This window comes from Thermobia domestica, chromosome 6, assembly GCF_964235325.1.
Source record: "Thermobia domestica chromosome 6, izTheDome1.hap1.1, whole genome shotgun sequence".
Classification (NCBI taxonomy): domain Eukaryota; kingdom Metazoa; phylum Arthropoda; class Insecta; order Zygentoma; family Lepismatidae; genus Thermobia; species Thermobia domestica.
This window is the reverse complement of record NC_137459.1, coordinates 50,003,941-50,028,248: the sequence shown is the minus strand read 5'-3', so window position 1 is coordinate 50,028,248 and position 24,308 is coordinate 50,003,941. Positions and strand designations below refer to the sequence as shown.

The following is a 24,308-nucleotide window of genomic DNA, read 5'->3' as shown; positions in this document are numbered from 1 at the left end:
CTGAGGAATTCGACTTCAGTCAAACTGACAAGTTTAGGCTTTGGCTGCGAAATTCGACTTTAGTCCACAATATCTAGTTTTATTTATACCTTGGTGCGATATTAGACTTCAGTCACCCATTCTATACGGAAAATTTGGCAGCGATAGTGTGCTGCTTTGTGCTGCCAACTAGCAGGGATTTCTTTAAACTAAAGCAGTGAAATACTTATTATTATTATCAAGAAAGATTTGTTTCATTCCGTTGAGATATGTTTGCGGGTTTGACATTAAGAAATTAGAGCAGACAATTTTTCAATTTGAAATATTCACATGTTATTTCTTTTCTATATGTAATCTATTATGTGTCATTTATTGTACAACAAAAATCACTAAAATTGGAAATGTTAAACCATTTATACAATTTGTGCATTTCAAATAAAGGGTTTTTAGCACTAATTGTATACCATATTGCATTTTGTGAATATTTGAAATATTCACAACACGTTAGTTCTGTTTTTACATGCGATATGTTATATATAATGTGTTGGACAATAAAAAGGCTAATATTTGAAGTGCTACTTTAATATAAAGTGTCATAAAACCAAATTTTAAGAAAATAAAAAAAATCACATATTTTTTTGCTTGATAATTGCCATTTTTTCAGGAATCACCCGGAAACTTGATTCATTTGCGGAATTTAACTTAAACGAAGTTTGCAATAAGTCACTGTTTGAATAAATTAATCGCAAAAGATGGTCTGAAATGTATAATAACAAATAATGTATTCAATCACGAGTTCAGATATATTTGAATATCACAGTATACATAATAGATTCATATTACAGAAGGAAAAGCATATCACAGAAAAAAATGTACTCACCATAGAGCTTTCATCGATAGAGTCCAAACTCATCACTGTTACGTGAAAATATACAAAAGTGGGTTTGTCTGGAAAGACATAAAATAAGCATTATTCTTTCACATAATTGTAAGAAGTCTTTATTATTATTATTATTATTATTATTATTATTATTATTATTATTATTATTATTATTATTATTATTATTATTATTATAAATTTTCATCTGTCATTATCACAGAGAAATGTTATATACAAACACGTTCTTTTGCTAGTCTGCTTTCAGTGGTAGAGTGTTTACATCTGGTACGTGGGGTCCCTGGTTCTATCCCCGTCTAAATAAGTTTATGGTGAACAACATTGTGTTTGTGGGTTTTCTTGGGGTACTCCTATTTTCTCCCACATTTCATTCCACCAGTTATTCTATCATCCTTTATTAGCCTTAATCATCCGTCTTCCTTAGCTTAAAGGACATAGTCGTGGGACGTTAAACTGAGTGATTTGCCAGGCTACTTATTTGACTTACGTTCAACATATATGTTTCATAACTTTATGAAGACGGTCTTCAGTAGAAATCGAACTCGAGCATACACTCATTGATTTCTTCTTCAGCAGTAAATGCATTAAATAAATTCATTTAAGTAAATTTGGAAATTTATAATAGGGAATCCCTATATTATCTAACTAACTCTACGACATTCTCGTGAAGTTCAATGCTGCAATCACAAAAAACTCTGCCTTGAGTTTGTCTTTAGCTAACTGGATTCAGCTTCGACTTTGCATGTATATTTCTGCGAGATGCAACTTAATATTGTCCTCTCATTTGCGCCTAGGTATTCCTAACGGTCGTTTCCTGATTGGATATTCTGCTAAAATTTTGAAAGCGTTCCTACTTTATTTCATTCCGGTTACAGAACCTTCACACCTGAGCCTCCTAGCTTTGATGACCGTAACAATGCTTGACAAACGAGACATCACAGAATCGTACAATTCTTCATTATGAAGTTCCCTCCATTACCCAACCCCGCTCCTCTTGGGTCCGAATATTCGCTTCAGGATTCTATTCTCATATACTTTCATTTTGCGTTCTTCCCTTAGAGTAAGCGGTCTGTTTCACAACTATACTGCACAGCAGACATTATTATGATTTTATATATTTTAAGCATCAAATTCCTCGACAGAATTCGCCAAAACAAAAGATTTTCAACCGAACGCTAACACAAGCTATTTGCTTTCAATCGACCTTTAATTTCTTCGTAGATATGGTTTTGACCTGTTAATATTGATTTTAGATATTTGATAGTACTCACGTTATCGAAAGTATTATTTGATATTTTGACGTATAATAATTTGCAGTATTACGATCCCGGTGTATTTCCACGTATTTAGTTTACTGCAAATACTTCCAAACCTATGTACCTGCAAGCGTCTAATAAATCATCTACACTGCTTTCTATTGTTCTTCTATCATTCTGTATCAGCTTTACACAATCAGCATAAGCCATTACGTGGTTAATGCCATTCAGCTCTAAGCCCTGGTTGCCATCTTTAATTTTCTTTATATCGTACTCTAGAACAAAATTGAATAATATTGGCGGCAACGCATCTCCTTGTTTTTGGCCAATCTCGACTTGAAAGATCGTAGACAAGTAATTTCATACCCGGACTTTACTTTGGAATTTAAATACATCTTAATTAATCTAACTAGCTTTCTCTGTATTCCAAATTATGTAAGAACGTTGAATATACAATGCTTCCTCCACAACCGAGTCGTAGGCCTTCCTAAAATAAATACACAATTGATGAACTGGAGTATTATGTTCTAATTTCTTTCCAAGTATTTGTCGAATGGTAAATATCTGATCAATAGTTGAGCAATTTTCCCTAAACATACACAGATAATCTCCAATAATTTCATCTGTGTATAGGGTCAATCTTGCTAACAAAATGTTTGAGAGTATTTCATAGGATGTTTAAAGAAGGGAAATGCCTTGATAATTATTACAATCAGTTTTTGCTTCTTTTCTTATGAATTGGAACAATGATTGGTCATTTCTACTCTTGTGGCAATTCCTCCTTATTCCAGATCAGGAGAATGAGTTTTTTTTTTATCTTGTCCCACAATTCCCCCCTCCAACTAAAATTAGCTCAGTTGGAATTTCGTGTTCACCCAGAGCTTTGTTTCTTTAAGTTCTTTATAGCAATCCCTATGTCTATTCGGTTAGGCTTTGGAATATACGGTTTTGCTGTGTGCACTTCTTTTTCTCCACGAACATTAATTAGTTTTTGGTTGCGTGTCAAAGAAATATTTCTATATATTCAAGATGCTATATGTATGATGCCCGTATGCAAACCACGAATGTTTTTGTTTTTACCAATATCTTCAAGTTCATTACTTTAGCTATCAAAAACTTGCGTTTCTTTGATCAAAAAATCTTATAAGTTTCCCGCCTGATGTTAACGAAATTTTGTGTAGTTATTTCATTCGGATTTTGCAGTTGATGCAATTTTGCCTGTTTTCTCTTATCTGCTAGTTTAGTGTATTAGTGGTCGAACCATGGTTTGTTCGTATGTATTTCCCGTGACCCAATTTTTCTTTTGCTGAAATGTTAATAGTATACCTAACTTCAACCCAAGTATCCTCAACACTAGTGCGTTACAAACCTTCTAAACCTGTGAATATATTTGATACTTCAATCTGGTGTTCCCCTCTCGCCTGGTCCTCCTCTAATTTCTTTAGATTAAACCTCTCCGTTTTCAGATGTTGAATATTTTCTTTATTCAAAACTATAATATCTGTCTTATTATCTATGCTATTAGTTACTAATTAATGTCACAGTCAGCTCCTCTAAATAACGAATATCAATTATGTTACATCCATAACTTAATGATTGTGTTTTTGCATTTGGTGCGGTCCAAATATATTTATGAACATCATGATGCGTGAATTTTATACTGTTTACTATCAGGATTTTGGACGTTGCAAATTTCAAAAGTCTAACGTCGTTGTCATTACTTTTCTAATGCTGATAATCGGTTTGAAAATACCTTCTCATCTTACCTTCACATTGAAATACTCTATTAAAATTTTCATGTGATATCGCAGGAGTTGATAAAATATCCGTTCTACTTCTTCGCAAAAACTGTATTTTATATCATCGTTATCTTCTCTTGGGGCATGTACATTTTTAAGAATAATATCACTTCTGACCCATAAAAGTAATAAACTGAAGTATATAATTAACAAATTCAACCCGTTTAATTACTGATATTATTTGTTTGTGATCGCAAAACGCTGTTCCTGGTTGGTGATAATTCCCTTCACCGAAAAGGAACGTAACATTTCCGGAATGCACTGCTTCCTTTCCTTCCCACCTGCCTTCCTGAACATCTACCAAAGTCCATTCTATATTTATCTCACTCACTAATTGCGGATTTTAATGGGCCTGCCCTACAAAGACTTATTATATTCCATGTTCCAAACCTCATGTCCATTTTAGTTTGCTGAGATCTCCTCCTCGATCCGCAACTTGAGGATACCGTGGTGATAGGAACGAATGGTGAACATTGACAAACAATTATCCAAATATATGGTGGAATATAAAGGTAAAATTTGTCCGATTTCTGCAACAGAGATCATTTTGCAATCGGGTCTAACATGGGATCATCCTAGCTCAGGCTCACTATTCTTAATATAATTCGCGCTTAGTACGTTCGATGATGCTCTCTGGTTTATTTTATAGTTATAAGACTCATGCTCATATTAGCATGACCTCATTTACTGAGTTCGAAGCAGATTGACCTCGCAAACTAAGCTTACAACTTTGGGTATCTCTGATTGTTGATTTTTGCTGTGCGTAACCCAGACGATACCTCGAGGTACGAGGTGCATTCAACTTCTAAGTCCTTCAATTTTTTTCTCACTAACTAATCACACGAAAACTATGAAACTTTTGTCGCTTCTTGACGTAATCTCCCTGCAGCCGCACACTTTTTCTCAACGCCAACGCCATGATTCTGTGATCGCAGCGAACGCGTCTTTAAAAGTCTGTTTTGACCACTGGAAAATCGATGATGAAATAGCGATATGGCTAGTGAATGTGCAACCGCGGAGACTGTCTTTCATGGATGAAAAGAAATTTCAATCCACGACATCATCACGCATCAACATGCCACGCGCCTAGCCTTGTGGCTACCCGTCAGCATTCGTGGCACCCACCTGGAGGACACTTTTTCGCATTTTCAGATCCTTATGCAGGATTGTATGCACAGAGGTCAAGTTAGGAGGCGATATGTTCCACACTCATTCGGTGATCCTCCACTTGTCCGATAATGTCGTCAAACCAGCTTATGCAACGCAGAGATTGTCTTGGTTTATTGTCACACTACGTTCTGCCTTTTTTGAACTGTCGCACCCACCAACAAACATTAGACACACTCATTACAACATCATCGCATGCATCACTGACCTAGCAATGGATTTCAAACGGTGAAACAAGACGCAAATGAAAAAAACGAATGAAGTACACTCTGTTCTTGAAGTATCAGAAAAGTCACCAGTCTCATCGCTGCCACTCGAGTTCTCAGTGATGCACGGTGTTTCCACCTCTGTCACGCATTTTCAACGAGACTCGCGTATTTAAAAAAAAAAAAAACATCATGCTTTTATCTGCTACCAGTCATAATGGTGAAAATGAAGTGTTATAACTTGAATGCACCTCGTATGCAGTTGAGTCACTTGGACACGTTTCATTTAACTACAGTATACCAAACTAAGCACTTCCCATTTGTAACTGTGTTAAGGGACAGCGTTTAGGGCCTTTGGAGGCGGCGCTTCGAGTTCCTTTTAAGCGCTGTTTGCAAATTATAGGGTTGCGATGTTGCCAGAAAAAAGAGGTTTATGTGAGCTGTGCGAATTGTGCTGCGTCTGCTTAACCACACAGCAGTCTCGCGTCACAGCTTCCGTGCCATTCTCCTATCCCTCATGACATCGGTTATGTACCATGCTTTAGTAACCATTTTCGTTTATCTAACAAATACAGTTTTGCAATACTGAGCTTTGTTTTAAGCCAATGAGCAGATTTTTTTCTCAGTAGTAGTCAATAAGTGAGCCAATATGGGGAACTTAATGTCTTGCTCTTACTTTGAAGTTTAGAAACCTATCTAGTATCTGATAGACTCCGCAAATGCAACATAACGTTTGTTAGCATATTTCCGTAACAAAAGTAGACTAGGATAATACTGTACCAGAAAGCAGCATTTTCGTATATGTTCTCTTTATGGAAATTGATGGTAATGATTAGAACAACCTATGCCAAAATTTAGAATGCTTTTACTAGCTAGGTAATTTCAAGAATAGAGACTACACTGAAGTTGGTATGATGGAGCAAACTGCTATTAAGACCTTTACATACTATCAATTCACTGTATGCTACATTATCCTAATATGCCCCGAATCATTTAATTTTATTAACGTACTTTTATTTATATTTTTTTTATTTTATTTTATTTTTATTTTTTTCTGCAATTTCTATTGACTAGTATGCACAGATGTCCATTTTCCATGCAATTTAACATGAAAAATACTATAGTGTAAAGATGCTTTAAGAAATGTTGCTAAATCCCAATTTTGTCACAATAAAACATAGTTGAAAGAAAAACGTTCTGAAACGATGTGTAATGTTCTCTCTTTAATGCTGAATCTGATTCGAAGTTTGAAATGCTGTTAATTTTTATTAATATGTGTAAAGTCGGAACGACAAACTTCACGAAACATTCTCGCAGCAACGATTTAGTAGATTCTAACGTGTATTACTATTTCATGTGCGATTTAGTTCACGCAATATAATGACTATTATTTGGTTGATTGAAAATATTCAACTTGATACACATTACATTAAATAATATTGTATGTACTTTCAAGGCAACTGACAAATACAATTCTTGCGGTCGCAATCCAAAACTGGAATAACGATTAGTACAAAACTCGCTTAGTTGCGTTTCATGTCGTGTAAATGTCCGATTAAAAATTCAATTCCAAGCCCCATTGACGAAATTGTTTTTTCGAATCGTTGAATTTAATGATAACATATTGTACTACTGTTCCCTTTCCTCTGCACCAAAGCGTGATGTCATATGAAAATAATACTAATTTAGCTTCCCTCGCATTTATCCGAAATGCACAGCTCAACGAATGTGGCTAATTTATATTATCCCTTGAAGAGCTCGTTACATCACAAAACACCCATAACACACATTAGTTCAAGACCCTAATGACCCCATTTGCTAGTAAACAGGTAACTAATTTGTTGTTCCTTAATTAACTTGTATCAGTTACACAGGAGAATCCAACAAAATGTAAAGTCGTTTTAGTAATATGAACATGCCAACACATGTATTCACTTTATAAAATTAAGACCACAGGTGCCATTCCTGTTATTTATTCAATTACCTTTAGCTTCTCATTAAGTGTTGTCACATATTATTTCATTAGGTTCATTTGGTATATAAAGAGTTTGGTTTACGGAAATTATTTATATACCTTGTCTATACGTGGGACAAAAAAAAAATGTCTCAGAACTACTTGATGGATTACGTTTATTCAGGGCCGTCTCTAGGCAATTTTCGGTCCGTGCAATGACATCATTTGTCGTCACTCTTTCTCCAGAATCTTAAAAGCCACGATTTAAAGTGTGCTACCCCATGATGAACAACGAAGGGAAGGGAAAGTAAGCTTGCACTCAGAAAGACCTAAACACTACAAATACAATCTCGTTATGTATGTTTTTTTTCTTTAAATAATAATCTATTATGTTAGTGAACGATAAAGCAGAAAAACTTACAAGAGGAAAGCTTGTAATCCTTTATATAGAACTCAATATCCAGCTTCATTTTCCATATATCAGTTTTCAATTCCAGTACAACTAGGGGGGCGCGGAGGCTCAGTGGTAGAGCATTCACCTCAGGTGCTTGGGGTCGTTGATTCGATCCCAGCTCGCGCCGTGTTCGTGGGTTCGACAAACACCGTGCTCGTGGGTTTTCTCGGGGTTCTCCCGTTTCCTCCCATTTTCTTCATTCCACCATTTCATTCATTTCTCACAATCACCGTCTCCTTTAGCCTAACCGGCATAACCGTAGGACGTAAAACTGAAAGATTTAATTTCATTTTTTTTTCAGTACAACTAGGTCTTTTATCTATATTTCTTGATTTTTTTCCTTCTATATCCGTTAATTTTTTTCTTTTAAAAAAGAAAATCTTGTTTCCACCTTCAATGATAAGGAACTTGTTTGTGACAAAGAGAAGACTAGTTTTCATATAAAATCTGTGCTACCTTACTAAATGGAACAGGTGTTAGCTACTGTTTGAGAAGTGAGTTCTTGTATTTGACAACAATCAAGCAGTTCATTCTGGGATTTATTTGACCATTTGCTTTAACACTGTCAATGTGACCTTAAGCTATTGCGACCTAACAATAATTTATGAATGTAGTATTCAAGTGGAACGTGAGCTTAGTAAAATTAAGTACCATCATCATGAAGTCTGTTTCCAACAACAAATATTTACTTTAAGTAACATAATTATGACAGATTTGCCGCCCGTGCAAATGCACCTGTTGCACGTATGATAGAGCCGGCCTTGCCTTTAATTTTGGCTAAAATGTAGATGACCAAAGGTTGGGAACGGAGTTCGTTAAAGGAGGATATCTTTCCAAGGGAAGTGGTATAAATTAAATATTTCCGATTATAACGTTCATGCCTATGAGAGCAGAAACTGTAATTGATAGACAAAACTGGCTTCCTGCAATCGATTAAGCGTCTCAAGAATCCATTTCATCTCCATCATTAACGTTCTACTAAAGCCGAACATGATTTTTAAAAAAAAATCTACTACAATTTTTGGTTTCAATGCTGATCTGTATGGAGCAAAACTGATAACAGATTGCCAGGAGCGTATTACACGAAATCGATTTTAGTGTTCTATGAATATGTACCATTTTCTCTCTTCATTACATACTCAAACCGAAAGTGGCAGAAAAAGAAAGAGTTCTGGTTTTAACGTTGATTCTTATAAAGTGAGAACAGTAATAGATAGCGACAAACTGTTTCCTGCAATCAGCTAAGCATTTCAAGAATATTGTAATGTTCTGCTTGTGCAGGTGTTGGTAAAGCATAGGTAGAGGAAATTACAGTCCGGAATCGTTTTCTACCACTACCGGATTTTATTACAAAATTCTGCTATAATACTAAATAGATACAAATTTTCTAATGTTTGGGTTAAAGTAGGTGTTCCTTTGATCTGACGGTCTCGAGAAGGAATCCTCGCTAAGCAAGTTACGTGAGGAAGGTAGGACACTTAATGCTCCACTGCAAGCACAGAGGGGCTTGAGTCGAGGCAAAGTTCTACTGCAAGCTAGGCCGGTATTGTGATAAGGATCTCCCAATCTTGTTCTGCAAACAGAAAGAGAGGTAAAATATTCCTTCAACGTTCTACTGCAAGCCAGGAGGAAAGGAAGCCAGAGTCTCCACTGCAAGCTAGAGGTTCTGGGTTTAGATTAGGTATTTTGGGGGCTTCACTGCAAGCCAAGAAATAGGATTTGACCACTCGAAACTGATGTTTGTTGTTTAAATTCTCTCGGTTATATACGTGCTCCAGGTGAGGTGTTGGCGCTGTTTCTCCTCCGTCGCCACACGACTAGTGGTGTCGCTGTTCATTGCGTCGTCTGCAGTTACAGTAAACAAAAGCACATGTCGGGTGTTTGTAAACAGAAGCATGTGGGATATTACAATATATTAAATATCCACAATAATCTTAGTACTAAAACCAGAACTGGTATAAATCTATTATCAATCTACTATCACTTTCGGTTTCAATATGAATTTAGAAAATATCACGCCATACAATCCAAATTCCTTCGTGTACACGTAGCGCTGTTACTTGTTTGTTCAGTTACTATTCTGAGCAACGTAGTAAGCTATTTCTAATAGACATTTTAAACCTCAGTTCGTCATTGCTTTCGGAGCGACGGTTTTCAATGAGCTGTTTCTTGCAGAAAAAGAAAGGAATACGTTGTTGCAACTTATTAAAAATACTATTCCCATATTTTCTTGTTAGGACTAAAGTAATGTTGCAAATGTTGCTCAAAAGCAGTAGCGTAGCCAGGATGTGTGTTTGGGGGGGCCCAAGTGCTGTTATAGGTACTCCCATGCGCAAAAAAAAAAATTGCGCGTATACTGTAACTCACAATTTTTCGCAATTATTTCATTTTCCATATGTTTATGGGTAAAATTTAGTTATTAGTAAGTGGAGATAATAGAAAGCAATCCATCTAAGGAGATATTTCCAAAAAATATAATAAAATAATAAAAATATAAGCAAAAAACAAAATTATGTTCGGTTTTGTGTATACTGGCAATAATGTTTTCGGGGGAATTTTTGGAGTAGCACAGCACGATTGCAGAGGGAATAACAAGATTAGTAGGAGAACAGCTGAACCAAGGAACTGGAAATCGGAGCAAAATATTGCATTTATTGACTTAAATCTAGGGTGTAAATTGTCTGCCAAATATAAATTAGCTTCTGTAATCAAGATGTTATACTGAAATATATAAACAAAGAGAAAATCTGTTGTCTTAAGTTTGGAAGTGACATGCTCTATAGCCATCAGCACTTATTTCTTAAGAAAAAAGATAGGCAACAAAAGAAAATTTGTGTGGTCAAGTGGGTAGAGTAACAGACTAGTAATTCTTATACTGTTTTGACACCAGATCGAATCCCATCCGGTCCTGTTCAATTTTTTTTTCTTTACAAAACATTGTAGAAAGTGTATAATTTTTATGTTAATAAAACTGAAACAATACAATTAGGAAATAACTTTTTGTTTCCTCTGATGACGTATTTATTTAGAATTAGTGTACTATTAGTAATACCGATTGCTTTCAGTTTATGGTGTTGTATAGCTTCCTTTATCATCCTCTTTTCTTGAAAAAAAAATGTCTCCAATAAAGTATGAAACATATATATAGTCAGAAACAGACATCTTAGTATCAAACATGATTTATCGTGATGAAATAAACAAGTTTCTCGTTATTAAAAAATAAAACTATAGAAAATTATTGAATTTGGTCTTAAGGTTTTTATTATGCTATATATATTCTTTATAAGACTATACCTTATAAGGCAAGATGAGCGATCATACCCTCAAATTTAGCTAGTGAGTGAGAGATGTTTTCGGCACAAATATTTTACAGGTTTAAGTGCATGAAACACCAATACGCCATGGTCTTGACCTTCGTTTATTTCACATTATTATCCGACATATCATAGCAGGTAAAAAGCAGCATCAATCGGCAAGAAGAACTGCAAGTTGTGGTCTTAGTCTGTTTCTGATGCTCCGGACTCGATCGCCTACACGCTCGTCTATAAGTTGACTCATAACTCTATCATTGAGTGCAGGCACATATCCAGCTTTTCTTTTCGGAGGGGACCCGACACGAATCCTGGTAAGCACGTAATTCTAATGTTTCAAAAATATCAATAATAATAATAATAATAATAATAATAATAATAATAATAATAATAATAATAATAATAATAATAATAATAATAATAATAATAATAATGCAACAGTTCTGTATTTCTCTTAAACGTTTCTTACTTGTCATTTATGAACCGGTCAAACTTAATTCTAACTCACACGAAATCAAAAAAAAATATTTTCTAGAGACATGTAAGGAAAACTGTCTGCTACGTATATCACATAACAAAAATAGCAAATGGCAATGAGTGTATTGTTCTAATACAGTAATGTTATAAACAGACCGGAAACGAAATTGTAATCCCATTTAAAAGTGTTCTTTAATTCCACCTGGTATCAATGGCATTACGGTATATTCTTACAAGTAACACTTTCCAAGTGTAACACTCCGATTTTGATAAAATTTGACAGGCAGATACTACACATAAAATAAACGAATACATGTTTTTTATTTTCTGCGGAAAAACTGTTTTACGGGGGCAAAAGCACTCACCCAAAATTTTGAAAGTTGACGTCCGAAAGACAAAAACAAGTGGACCAAAGTGTACGAAATTGTGCACAGATATGGCAGACGTAAAATGAAGGAATACGTGTTTTGTATTTTCCTGGAAAAAAGCGATTGAGTGGGGCACGGACCAGAGTTGGCGTGGGTCAATGAAAACTTGACCCACGACCCACTGACCCACCACCCACCGTGACCCATTCTGACCCACGACCCACCATGACCCACGACCCACCGTGACCCACTGTGACCCACCACCCACCGTGACCCACCACCCACCATGAACCACTCTCATCCACTGTGACCTATTCTGACTAACCAAAATCCATCGTCATCAACTCTGAACATGATTCACGGCCTCTTCTGTACTGACTAAAGAGTTTACACTTGTAATAAAACATGACTGTGAAATTGTCACTAATCGGAGTTTGAATTTCTAGTCAATCGCTCAAGCACCGCTCTGTCAGAATAACGGTGGATCTGATCTTTACGATATAAAATGGTAAAGTGTTTGTCAGTGAGGAAATTGAAACAGTTCGAGGTGAGGGGAAATTAGTGTGTGCGTAAAATATACTTGCACTAAGAGAGTATTCTTGCAAGTGTTAATTTCTCATCGCATTCCAAAAGAAACTTCTATTCGCAGGAAAATACCTCTGTACAATATGGAAAAAGTTATGGTTTCTCAGTTCACATTATTTTTCTCATAAAAGACTTGAAAAATCAGTTTTTCATAGTGTATAAAGGTGCTCGGGTACCCTATGTGAGAGCATCTCCATAAAGTATGCTCATAATTGTAATTTGTGTAATCACTAAATACCACGTTAAATTTAAGTTACAAATATGCATAATTGCAATTATTATGAATATTTATTCGAAGTAGTTTACCTAAAGCAAAGAAGAGACTCACTAAAAAATAGGTACAAAGTTGAATAGCACAAATAAGCCATTAGTAATACAAGGAGGCCTATACATTTTCTATAGCTCGTAATTTTCCACTTTAAAACAAACCTGAAATCGGGTTTATTTCCTGTTGGTAACATTGTCGTGGTAAATCATCCGCAGCGGAATGGTGTCCATCCTTCAGCCAAGAAATAAATAGCTTGTCTACTTTGAGCTTGTCTAGCGGTGGGCCATTAACATTGATGAACAACAAGTTAGACAATGTTTGAGCATTAGTCAATTTCTAATATCAGTCATCTGTAAATTCATAAGGGGAAGTACCCGTTCGCACTCTGTCGTGGAAATTGATAATACTTCTACCCGATTTCTGCAACTCCTCATCGACAATCTGCTTGTTAGACTTAAGTCTGATAACGATTTTCCTTGGTCAGTCTTGAAATACTCAGCAAGAAGCATCATCTCTCTATCACCATACAACATCTTTTCCATATCGACCATGTCAGTTGGCAATGTCGACTCATGGAGAACAGAAACTTCACCTACCACGCCTTCGATAGGGAATCTTGTGAATAAATTATCAATTAAAGCCTGATGAACTGAAGATTTCTTATTTGTTTATAAATTTAATTTTTGTAATTACACATGAAGGTTTGATGCCATTACGAAGTTCCCTCTCCCGTCTAGAAACGAAAGAGAACGTGGTTCCTGGAAAGTGTTCACAGGTGAATGGGAATTTCTCTCCTTCTTCCCCTTCAATTACCACACTGCTGTTTGCCATGTGCCAAATTACGATGAATTTCAATTAAATTATCATAGTATAATTATTTCCTTGTTGAATTATCAATACTTTTCAGTGGAAAAAAGGATGAAATTTGGAAGTTCCAAATCAAGGTAAGTAGACCAACGTAAAGGGAAAAAAGTGTAAAATTTTCCATATAATTATGCGTATAATCCAAACTTAAAATTTCCGTGTAATTAAGCTTACAGTACAAATTTTATGCCTATTTTAGTCACAAGTTTTTGAGTTGATTGTCCTGTGCTGTAAGCGCTCCATATAATAAACATAAGCTTCAGCAATTATTATAGTAGGAAGCAATGGATACATGAAGCCAAGCACTGTAATTTTTTCTTTCTGATTTTTTTTCTTAAATAACATCGATCGTTTTCGATCATTTTTACAAACCAACTCACTACCAATTTTCCATATATAGAAAGTGCCCACCCCGCACATAAAGGAGAATTTAAAAATATGCTATTACACATTTTGTTTATTTTCAATAAAGAGTTAATACACTGAATTTCAGCTCAGTAAGTATAACGACTTGCGAGATACTATTTTTTTTCCGCAAAAATTCGGATCCTCACCCTCCTTAGGATATGTAGCTATTATAATGAAAGCAATACAACATCCCAATATGGATTAAGGCCTAACTACATACCAAAAGTAATTTCATTTGACTTTGCGATTCGGCCGTGATGATCAGGCACACATAGTTACATTAAATTTTTTTATATAATAATTTATATATTACAGTGATTCAAAAATGTATTTTTTCCAGTAGTTAGCTCCTCTAAAAACTCACAGATCTCGAAAGCCAAGTAGTAGTATAAGTCTTATTGTTATTATTACAATTAAAAATATCAATATCCAAAAGCGCCTGAAGTTCTTTTTTCACTTGGTTAGATATACTCACCTCAGGTAAGTAGACAGAAACAAGTCTAAAAGGAAGGAAAATGAAGGTCTTGGAAGTAAAACGAAGATAAATTTACCAGTCTTCAGAAGATACTGTCTACAATGCAGTGAGCAGAGAGGGTCGGTAGATCATACTGAGTCGGTGGGTCGCAGTGGGTCACGGTGGGTGGTGGGTCGCAGTGGGTCATGGTGGGTGGTGGGTCACAGTGGGTCACATGCCGTTGACCCACGACCCACTGACGCACTCAGAAAACTTGACCCACTGACCCACTCCAACTCTGGCACGGACCTTCTAAGCTGTTGATTAGGAAATATCAAAAGTGCAAATAAGTATGTATACGTCAGAAGTTCCTAAAGAGTATGGAGAATTGCAACGAAACTTCGTATACGGACAACTAGCAAAACAATAAATGAAATGCATTTTAATTTGTATGAAAAAACAGTGTTGGGGCCTAGAGCCCCTCCAAAAAAAAAAAAGTTAATATTACCGTAAAAGTGCAGGAAGGAGTGGACCGAAGCAAATGAAATTGTGTGTAGATATTGTATAGACTGTATGTAAAATAAGGACTTTCGTGTTTTAAAGATGTCCCTATCAATTTTGGCACATCAACAGCAAACAGGAAATTAATCGGCACGTGTTTTTGTTTATGCGGAAAAACATTGTAAGGGTTAAAGTTGTCTCGTGAAATACTACAAAATACGCTATACTGTTTGTACTTGTTGTTGATCTGCCAAATTTGAAGAAATCTGATGGAGACGCTTGTGAAACACGAGAGGCTTTATTTTTCATATCCAATGTCTACAGACAATTTCATTCGCTTCGGTCCAATCCTTCCGACACTCAACGCCTCGGTCCACTCAAAAGGTTTTTTTTTCTCTTTTCAGGAAAATACGAAGCACGTATTTCCTCATCTTACCTCTACAACATTTGTGAACAATTTCATTCAGTTCGGTACATTTTTTCTTGCCTTTCTTGCGTCAAATTTCAAAATTCATGCGGGGGAATTTTTGTCCTCTAAAACCGTTTTTTTTCACAGGAAATAAAAAAGCCGAATTTGTTTATTTTTTGCTTATTGTCCTAACACAAAGTTTTGTTCCAATTCTTCATGTAAATTTAGGCACTTCTGACATACTGTTATTAGCACTTTTGATATTTCATGATCAAAGGTTTGGAGGGATCTGTGCCCCACCTAACCGTTTTTTCCAGGAAAATACAAAACACATATTCTCTAATTTTATGTCCGCAATATCTGTTCACAATTTCGTTCACTTTGGTCCACTTGTTTTTGCCTTTCGAGCGTCAACTTTCAAATTTTGGGTGAGGGCTTTTGCCCCCTAAAACCGTTTTTCAGCAAAAAAAAAAAAATAAAAAAGCACTTATTTGTTTATTTTATGTATAGTATCTTCCTGCCAAATTTTATCAAAATCGGAGTGTTACACTTGGGAAGTGTTACTTGTTAGAATTATAACAACAACGCATTGTCCACAGTTTGGACACTGATTCAAAGTAATCTGACATAAAAAAAAACCTCAAAAGGGAAAAAGTAGGTTTATTAAAAAGTGCTTGAGGTTTGGTAAGGGACAGCTTCCAGGACCTCACGCTGGATACGCCACTGAGTCAATGCATTATATTTGTTTCTTGCAAAGATGATAATTAGATGCGTAATGTGTAAAATTATATCATAGTTTGACTTTTTATAGGTCTTTCCTTAACACATCCATATTATCCGGCGTTCTGCCTGCCTGTTTTATGTCGGATAAGCGAAACTCTACTGTATTTTCAGATAGCATATACACAGGAGCTAGAGGTCTGCACGGGCCGGAATTTTTAGAACAGACCCGGCCCGTCCCCTTTAATTTATAATCTATAGGCATTAGCGGATTAAGGGCGGAGCCAATGGAGCCCAGGGCCCCCAGCGCAGGGGGCCCTTTAAAATCCCTTTGTTTAATACTTACGCTCGCGGTATCGCTAGATTTAAGTCTTTGCATCAGCAGCATTTACCTGTTAATAATGAATGCAATTATTTAATTGTTAATAATTAATTTAACTAAACTTATTATTGTAAACTTGAAGCACATTCAAATATTACAGCATTGTTCTCGGTAGTTCCATAAGTAGTTTCAGAGACCACGGTGTTTCAGTGGTAGAGCGTTCGTCTTTGGTGCATGGAGTCCTTGGTTCGATCTATGCTCGCGCCAAGTGAACCTTGTGCTGGACAAACACTGTGTGTGTGGGTTTTCTGGAGGTTCTCCCGTTTTATCCCACTATTTTTCATTCCACCATTTCATTCATTTCTTATCATCACTGTCTCCTTTAGCCTATCCGGCATAATCGTGGGACGTAAAACTTAAAAATTTCATTTCAAATCATTTCAATCAAAAATCAATTGCAGGAAGTATGTAATTTCGAATAAAACAAACTACAATATTATACAATTCTGAGTATATTATACTATATTATACTATATTATACAATCATATACAATTCTGAGTATATTATTCTTTTATGAAATTCTCGCGAACCTTATTTCTAAATTGAAGGGTAAGAAGACTAAATTCATTCTCTTATTATTATAGATCCATTTCAATTGAAGCAGTTGGAATAGTTGAAAAAAATAAAAAAAACATACCCTATATTCCAGTGTGCCACAATCGGTATAACGCGCCACACTGGTGTGTCCAGCAAAGTGAACAGTGTGACGCAAACTTTTTTCTATTATTTGCAAGAATATTTGTCGAGTTCCTGTTATTTATTATTATTATTATTATTATTATTATTATTATTATTATTATTATTATTATTATTATTAACGATTTTTCCATGGATCAGCTGTCTGTATACGGTTAAGCAACCACAAGTATCACATTGAAGGAATGAGTGTAATTATTTATTTTAATAGTAATACAAAAGTCTATTTGCTTGTATATTCTACCGGTTATAACTGCATCCGTCTAGAAAGGTAGGACTAACAACAAAGGGATACCAAGTTGTGACCACACACCGCCCCAAATCGTGGATGCCACAAGTTCTCTTCTACGCCTTAGAACAATAAGGGCTGTAGCGTTCAGGGAGAGAGAAAAACAACTTAATTCCATTGCAGTTATATGCTTATTAAATGTTAACTTATATTTATAAATTATGTAAGTGATCGTATCGTTTTCTGTTTATTATTATTATTATTATTATTATTATTATTATTATTATTATTATTATTATTATTATTATTATTATTATACATTTCTTAATACGTTGATTGCCATGTGTATGGAATTCCAGACACACGGCTGTCCTGTACAGTAGAGCGTGATTATTTTCCATACGCAAACAATGTAGATATTCCAAGTTTGTTGTGTTCGTTCTATAGGTGTGTATGTAATTAGATACATATGGCGTAGAAATCAAAATTTAATGTCCATGCCACGTATATGAAAAACCATACACAAAGACATTTATGAATAAAGACATTGAGTTTGAGTTTAACGTCTCGTTCAGCAACGAAGCTATATGAGACGTCGGCCTACTGATTAAGGTGGACTCCGAACCACGTGAGCTCTCGCCGGGAATCGAAGCCGGATCTTCCACACCAAAGGCGCGTACGCTAACCACTAAGGAGCTTATGAACAGAGACATTTATGAGCTAAAACAAAGGCGAAAACAAATATGTGTGATGTGATTTTGAGTTTATCGTCCCTTTCAGCAGCGAGGCTATATGAGACGTGGACCTACTGATTAACGTGAAATCCGAACCACATGAGCTCCCGCCGGACGAAAAAAAAGACCTTTGGAATTGACAATTGTTTGGACATTCCAGTCGAACCTACCTAATATTAACAACGTTTCTACGATAAATTCGTAACATTGTATTATTTCTTTTGTTGATTAGCTTGGTTAGGCTTATTTAAACACTTTCTTCTTTGCACCGACGTGTCACATCTCTTGGATGAAGATACACTAGCTCTCACTGGAAATCTAATCCAGAACCAATGCACTTGAACCATTTGACCACAACAAGGCACGTTTAAAAAGAAGTTTCGATTTTGTTCGGAAAATTGTGATTAGGTGTAACATTTAAAAATATATTTAAGAAAGGGTACGGAGTAAACGCACTGTACTTTCTCGCTCGAATATTTTACACTGACTTATGTTAGGCTGCAACTGTTATTGAAACATTTATTTGGGAAATTGCGAATAAAATAATGTTTTGGAAAACTTTGCTAGAAGAAACTTCAGGCCCAAAAGTAAAGTACCCATTGGTCATATTTCCGTTAGAAATAACTTGATCCATATATTAGAATTATAAAGGATATAATTGTATGTGAACTATAAGCAAAAGCGTCTGAGTAATTTCTGAGAAAATTATGCAAAAAGTCACCCCCAAGAATAAATTATCCCTTGTGGTTCTTTTCAGTATAAACGAGCTATGCTATATTGTTAGTGTTTTCATAAAACATTTATTTATAAAATACGAACACAATCGCCTGAGTCGTTCTTGAGAAAATCGCAGGGTAAAACTTACTCTCAAAAGTAATATACCATTTCTAGATTTTCCGGATGAGGGAATTATACCATATAGCTAGGTTATTTATGTAATACGTATTTATAAAATATGAACAACAAACATCTCCTGAGTTGTTTTTAGGAAGGTCATCGGGAAAAGCTTACCCCCAAAGGTAAACTCTTCTATCTGTAATTTTGACAGTATATCGAGTAATTTTTAAGCAAATCGTCGGAAAAAATTTCACTGTCAAAGTAAACTATCTCTTTTGGATTTTTCTTTTCGGAACAAGCGAGTTATACCATATTGTAAGATTATTACAGAAAATATTTTTACGGAAATTAGAACAAATTTGTCTCAGTTATTACTGAGACAATTGTCCAAAAAAAATCAACCCTTGAGAAAACCGCTTCTTCTGTATGTTATCGGAATAAACTATTTATGCTCTATGTTAGTTTATTTATGAAATATTTCTTTACGAAATATGAACAAAATTGCCTGAGGCGTTAATGGGAAAACCATCGGGGGGAAGCTCACCCTAAGATTAAGCTACTCCTTCCAACGAGTTGACATATTGTTAGGTAATTAATGATACGTTTATTTATGAAATGTGGTTGAGAAAATTGTGCAAAAAGAACGCATACCATACAGTAAATTACACCATATATATTTTTTCAGAAAAATTATTCATATGTGGTGGAGATTTGTTAATAAAATATATATTTATCAAAAGTAAATAAAATCGTCACAGCTTTTTTTTTTATTTGAGAAAATTGAATTATTTTAAATTTTAATCCTTCGGTAAATTACCCTTGCTTTTAGGTGTCGAAGGACATAAAATTCGAAAGATATTATGTTATTAAAACGTTATGTCTAGAATTCGGTGCAGATACGTTGAACAGTATGGCCTCTATTTGAGTGCGTGTAAAAGCGTGACGAACCGAGAGACAAATAGATGGACAGACATCGAAAAATCATTTTTATCGATATGTAGAAGCCATGTAACTTGAATTTATTGAAATCTGGTATTCGATTTTTATAACTATCACCACACTTTCTTCTTTCGTCGCTCGAATGTGAAAACGAATAGGCCTACACCGACACGTAATGTGATAATTTGTAATCCCAAAAATTTAATTTGTTATGTTTAATGTGTGGTTACTCTAGAAAAAAAAGCTTATGCATGTTACATCATTTTATTATCAGTTTTTCACGCTACTGTATAATTCGGTACGATTATAGTTAATATTCATGGCATCTTTTGGAAGCATTCGCGTTCCTCACAAAGAGAGCTGTAAAATTTAGTTTTGTTTAAAGAAAGCACTCTTGATTTTTTTTTCACACAGACTTGCATTTGTTGCACTTGTGGATATGAAACAAAAGGAGAGAGAGAGAGAGTCAATACTTTAAAAAGAAACACACACACAGAAATACTAGAACAGTTTTTTAATTCATGACAACGAGCTATCGCTGTGACTGTGTTCCTCACGCTGTATGTAAAGCTGCAGGTTGCTCTTGTTTTGTTTTTTCCTGTTCCTGACTCACAGACACTCGCAGTGAGTTGAAGCTGTGTAAAAACGGAGAGGGAACGGTTAAGCATCCCATACCATAAACTAAAAACAATCGCTATTAGTAATAAATAGTAAGCTAATTCTGAATAAATACGTCATCAGAAAAACAAAAAGTTATTTCATTATTATATTATTTCGTTTCTTATTAACATAAAAATTATACACTTTCTACAATGTTTTGTAAAGAAAAAAAATGAACAGGACCGGATGGGATTCGATCTGGTGTCAAAACAGTATAAGAATTACAAGTCCGTCAGTCTACCCACTTGCCCACACAGATTTTCTTTTGTTGCCTATATTTTTCTTAAGAAATAAATGCTCATGGCTATAGAGCATGTCACTTCCAAACTTAAGACAACAGTTTTTCTCTTTGTTCATATATTTCAGTATAACATCTTGCTTACAGAAGCTAATTTATATTTGGCAGACAATTTACACCCTAGATTTAAGCCAATAAATGCAATATTTTGCTCCAATTTCCAGTTCCTTGGTTCAGCTGTTCTCCTACTAATCTTGTTATTCCCTCTGCAATCGTGCTGTGCTACTCCAAAAATTCCCTCGAAAACATTATTGCCAGTATACACAAAACCGAACATAATTTTGTTTTTTGCTTATGTTTTTATTATTTTATTATATTTTTTGGAAATATCTCCTTAGATGGATTGCTTTCTATTATCTCCACGTACTAATAACTGAATTTTACCAATAAACATATGGAAAATGGAATAATTGCGAAAAATTGTGAGTTACAGTATACGCGCAATATTTTTTGCGCATGGGAGTACATATAGAAAAATTACAAACAAGAAAATATATAAACATAAAAATATATAAAAAAATTACAAACATCAAAATACCAAAGTACATTGTCGGACCTCTTTGGGGGGGGGGGCGGCCCCTCCGGGCCCCCCCCTTCCCTACGCCACTGGATCTATGTCCTTTTTTCTCAATTAATCCTACCATTTAATTCCAGTTTTTAATTGCGTCAGTACTTTTTTTTATCACATTACATTAACATTTCTATTAATTAGATTGTTAACCTAATAGTAAAATGTCGTTCGTTCCTATAGGAATCATACTTGAGAAGGAATAAAGTCTATAACAATAATCACTCACAACATTAAAAAAGAGCGGATTGTGTATAGTTTCGAAATAAATAGTAATTATAACTCTATTTCGATGGAAAATATTAATACGATATTATGTCAATTCATTTACTGCTCATTGTTGCCTATCACAATTTTAGAACTTCAATTAATAAAGACAGTAGCTCAGTGGTAGAATGCTCGCGTTTGCTACAAATGTCCTTGGTTCGATCTCACCTGGGATGTCTCCAAATTTGAACCTTGAATCTAGGATAATCTACATATTTCCTGAAAGGGCTTGTCGAGTAAATTCCCAAAAAGTTTCAATTCCTTGCCCGGAAGTTACCCCACCTCTCCAGGGTTGGAAATATATAGAACAACCTGACCTATATGTCCTTTATATCAATGTGATCTGCATGACTAGTAGATTAAGAATATAATATGCGCTACTCAATTGTATGCTATCCAAAAAAAAATAATTATTTCACTATAAATATCCTATATTAGTGGACCTATAAAGTTGTGGAGTGCATATCCATACTATTTAGTCAACAGTAAGTCATTTGGTATCACAACTAATGTGACTCATTTTTATGGCTAGATGCGACGCATTCGATTTATGTATTTCAATTTCTACAATTTCCACGATTTCGCCTATAAACGTTGCCAGATCAGTATGTTCATTATACAGTATATTCGTCAACTGGTCATCTATAAGAGTTGTTTGATAGGTCACACGGTACAAGAACGTTCAATAAATTTTGAGTTACTAATTAGGGAAAACTAGTCGTGGTAGTAATGTGAGCTCATTTACTCGATCCGAACAGCTTTTTCTTTGTACCTGTCGGTCATTTTCGATCATTTGTAAATGTATTTCCCCTACTTTAAGTTACATCGTCAAAGTCATATGACAAAAATCATCCCATGTTCAAACTTCATCTAGTTTGAAAATTTGATCGAGATCGGTCCTGCGGTTCAAGATTATTAAGTTTTATTTATTTTTATATATCTCCCCTCTCCTATGTTTTACCGACAAAGTGAAATGATAGAAAACATCTCGCGCCCGAACCTCATCTACGTTAAAAATTTGATTGAGATTGATCGTTTGGTTCAAGAATTATTAAGTTTTATTTATTTTTCAACTCCTTCCTGCCCCTCACCTAAGTTCTATCGTCAAAGTGAATAAATAAATAAATACCATCCCAGGCCCGAACTTCATCTATGTTGGAAATTTGATCGAGATCGGTCAGGTGGTTCAAGAGTGAAGTCACAAAGACAGTCACATTCATTTTTATTTTTTACATATATATATATCCGCCTCCCCCTCCCCTCCCCTAGGTTGCATCATCAAATTTAAATGATAAGAATTACCCAAAGCCCGAACGTCATCTATGTTGAAAATTTGATTGAGATTGGTTGGGTGGTTCAAGAGTTAAGTTTCATGTATATTTATATATAAATCTCCCCTTCTCCTCCCCACTAGAATCTACCGTCAAAGTGAAAATATATTTTTAAAAAATTCCAGGCCCAAAGCTCAACTGTGTCGAAAATTCGATCGAGATCGGTAGGGGGGTTTAAGAGTTATTAAGTTTTATTTATTTTTTGATATATATGTCCCCTCCCCTCTCCCTTCCCTAAGTTCTACCGCCAAACTGGTATGATAAAAAAAATCCCAGGTCCAAACCTCATCCATATTCAAAATTTGATTAACATTGGTCGGATGGTTTAAGCGTGATGAAGTCACAAAGACAGTCACTTTTATTTTGAATATTTTTACCTGTATCTCCCCCTCCTCTCCCCTTCCCTTAGGTTGCACCGTAAAAGTGAAATGACGGAAACATCCCGGGTCCGAACCTCGTCAATGTTGAAAGTTCGATCAAGATCGGTCTGGTTGTTCAAAAGTTATTAAGTTTTATCTATTTTTATAGATTTCTCCCCTTTCCTCCCCATCCCCTAAGTTCTACCGTTAAAACGATATGATAAATACCACCCCAGGTCTGAACCACATCTATATTGAAAATTTGGTTAAGATTGGTCCGGTGGTTTAAGCGTGATGAAGTCACAAAGAAAGTCACTTTTATTATTATTATTATTATTATTATTATTATTATTATTATTATTATTATTATTATTATTATTATTATTATTATTATTATTATTATTATTATTTTACATATATCTACCCCTCCGCCACCCCTTCGTTGCATTGTAAAAGTGAAATGAAGAAAACATCCCAAGCCCGAACCTTATCTATGTTGAAAGTTTGATTGAAATCGGTAGGGTGGTTCAAGAGTTATTAAGTTTCATTCATTTTCATATATTTCCCCTCCTCCCCTCTCCTAAGATCTACTGCCAAAAGGAGATGATAAAAAAAAAACTTCCCAGATTCGAACGTCATAAATGTTGAAAATTTGATTGAGATCTATCGGGTGACTCAGGAGTTATTATGTTTTATTTATTTTCTTCTATGTCCCCCTCACCTAAGTTCTACCGTCAAAGTGAATAGCTAAAAGCACTCCCTGGTCAGAACCGCATCTACGTTAAAAATTTAACCGAGATCGGTCTGGCGGTTCAAGAGATTAAGAGTCACATAGTCACTTTCAATTTTATAATATAGAAATATGAGCTTCTATTTTAAGTAATATGTAAATGTTTCAATAACTTCGGTACTGGAAAGACTTTAGGTAA

The 24,308-nt window shown here is 35.1% G+C and overlaps 1 protein-coding gene across 1 annotated transcript in view; it reads right to left on the bottom strand.

Annotated features, from left to right (window-relative positions):
• LOC145687178 (glycine receptor subunit alpha-2-like) overlaps positions 1-24,308 on the bottom strand; it is a 536,410-nt gene that overhangs the window by 159,558 nt on the left and 352,544 nt on the right. Inside the window, exon 4 of the mRNA XM_081760642.1 lies at positions 860-927. Coding sequence (XP_081616768.1) covers positions 860-927 — 68 coding nt within the window. The remainder of the gene's footprint in view (positions 1-859; positions 928-24,308) is intronic.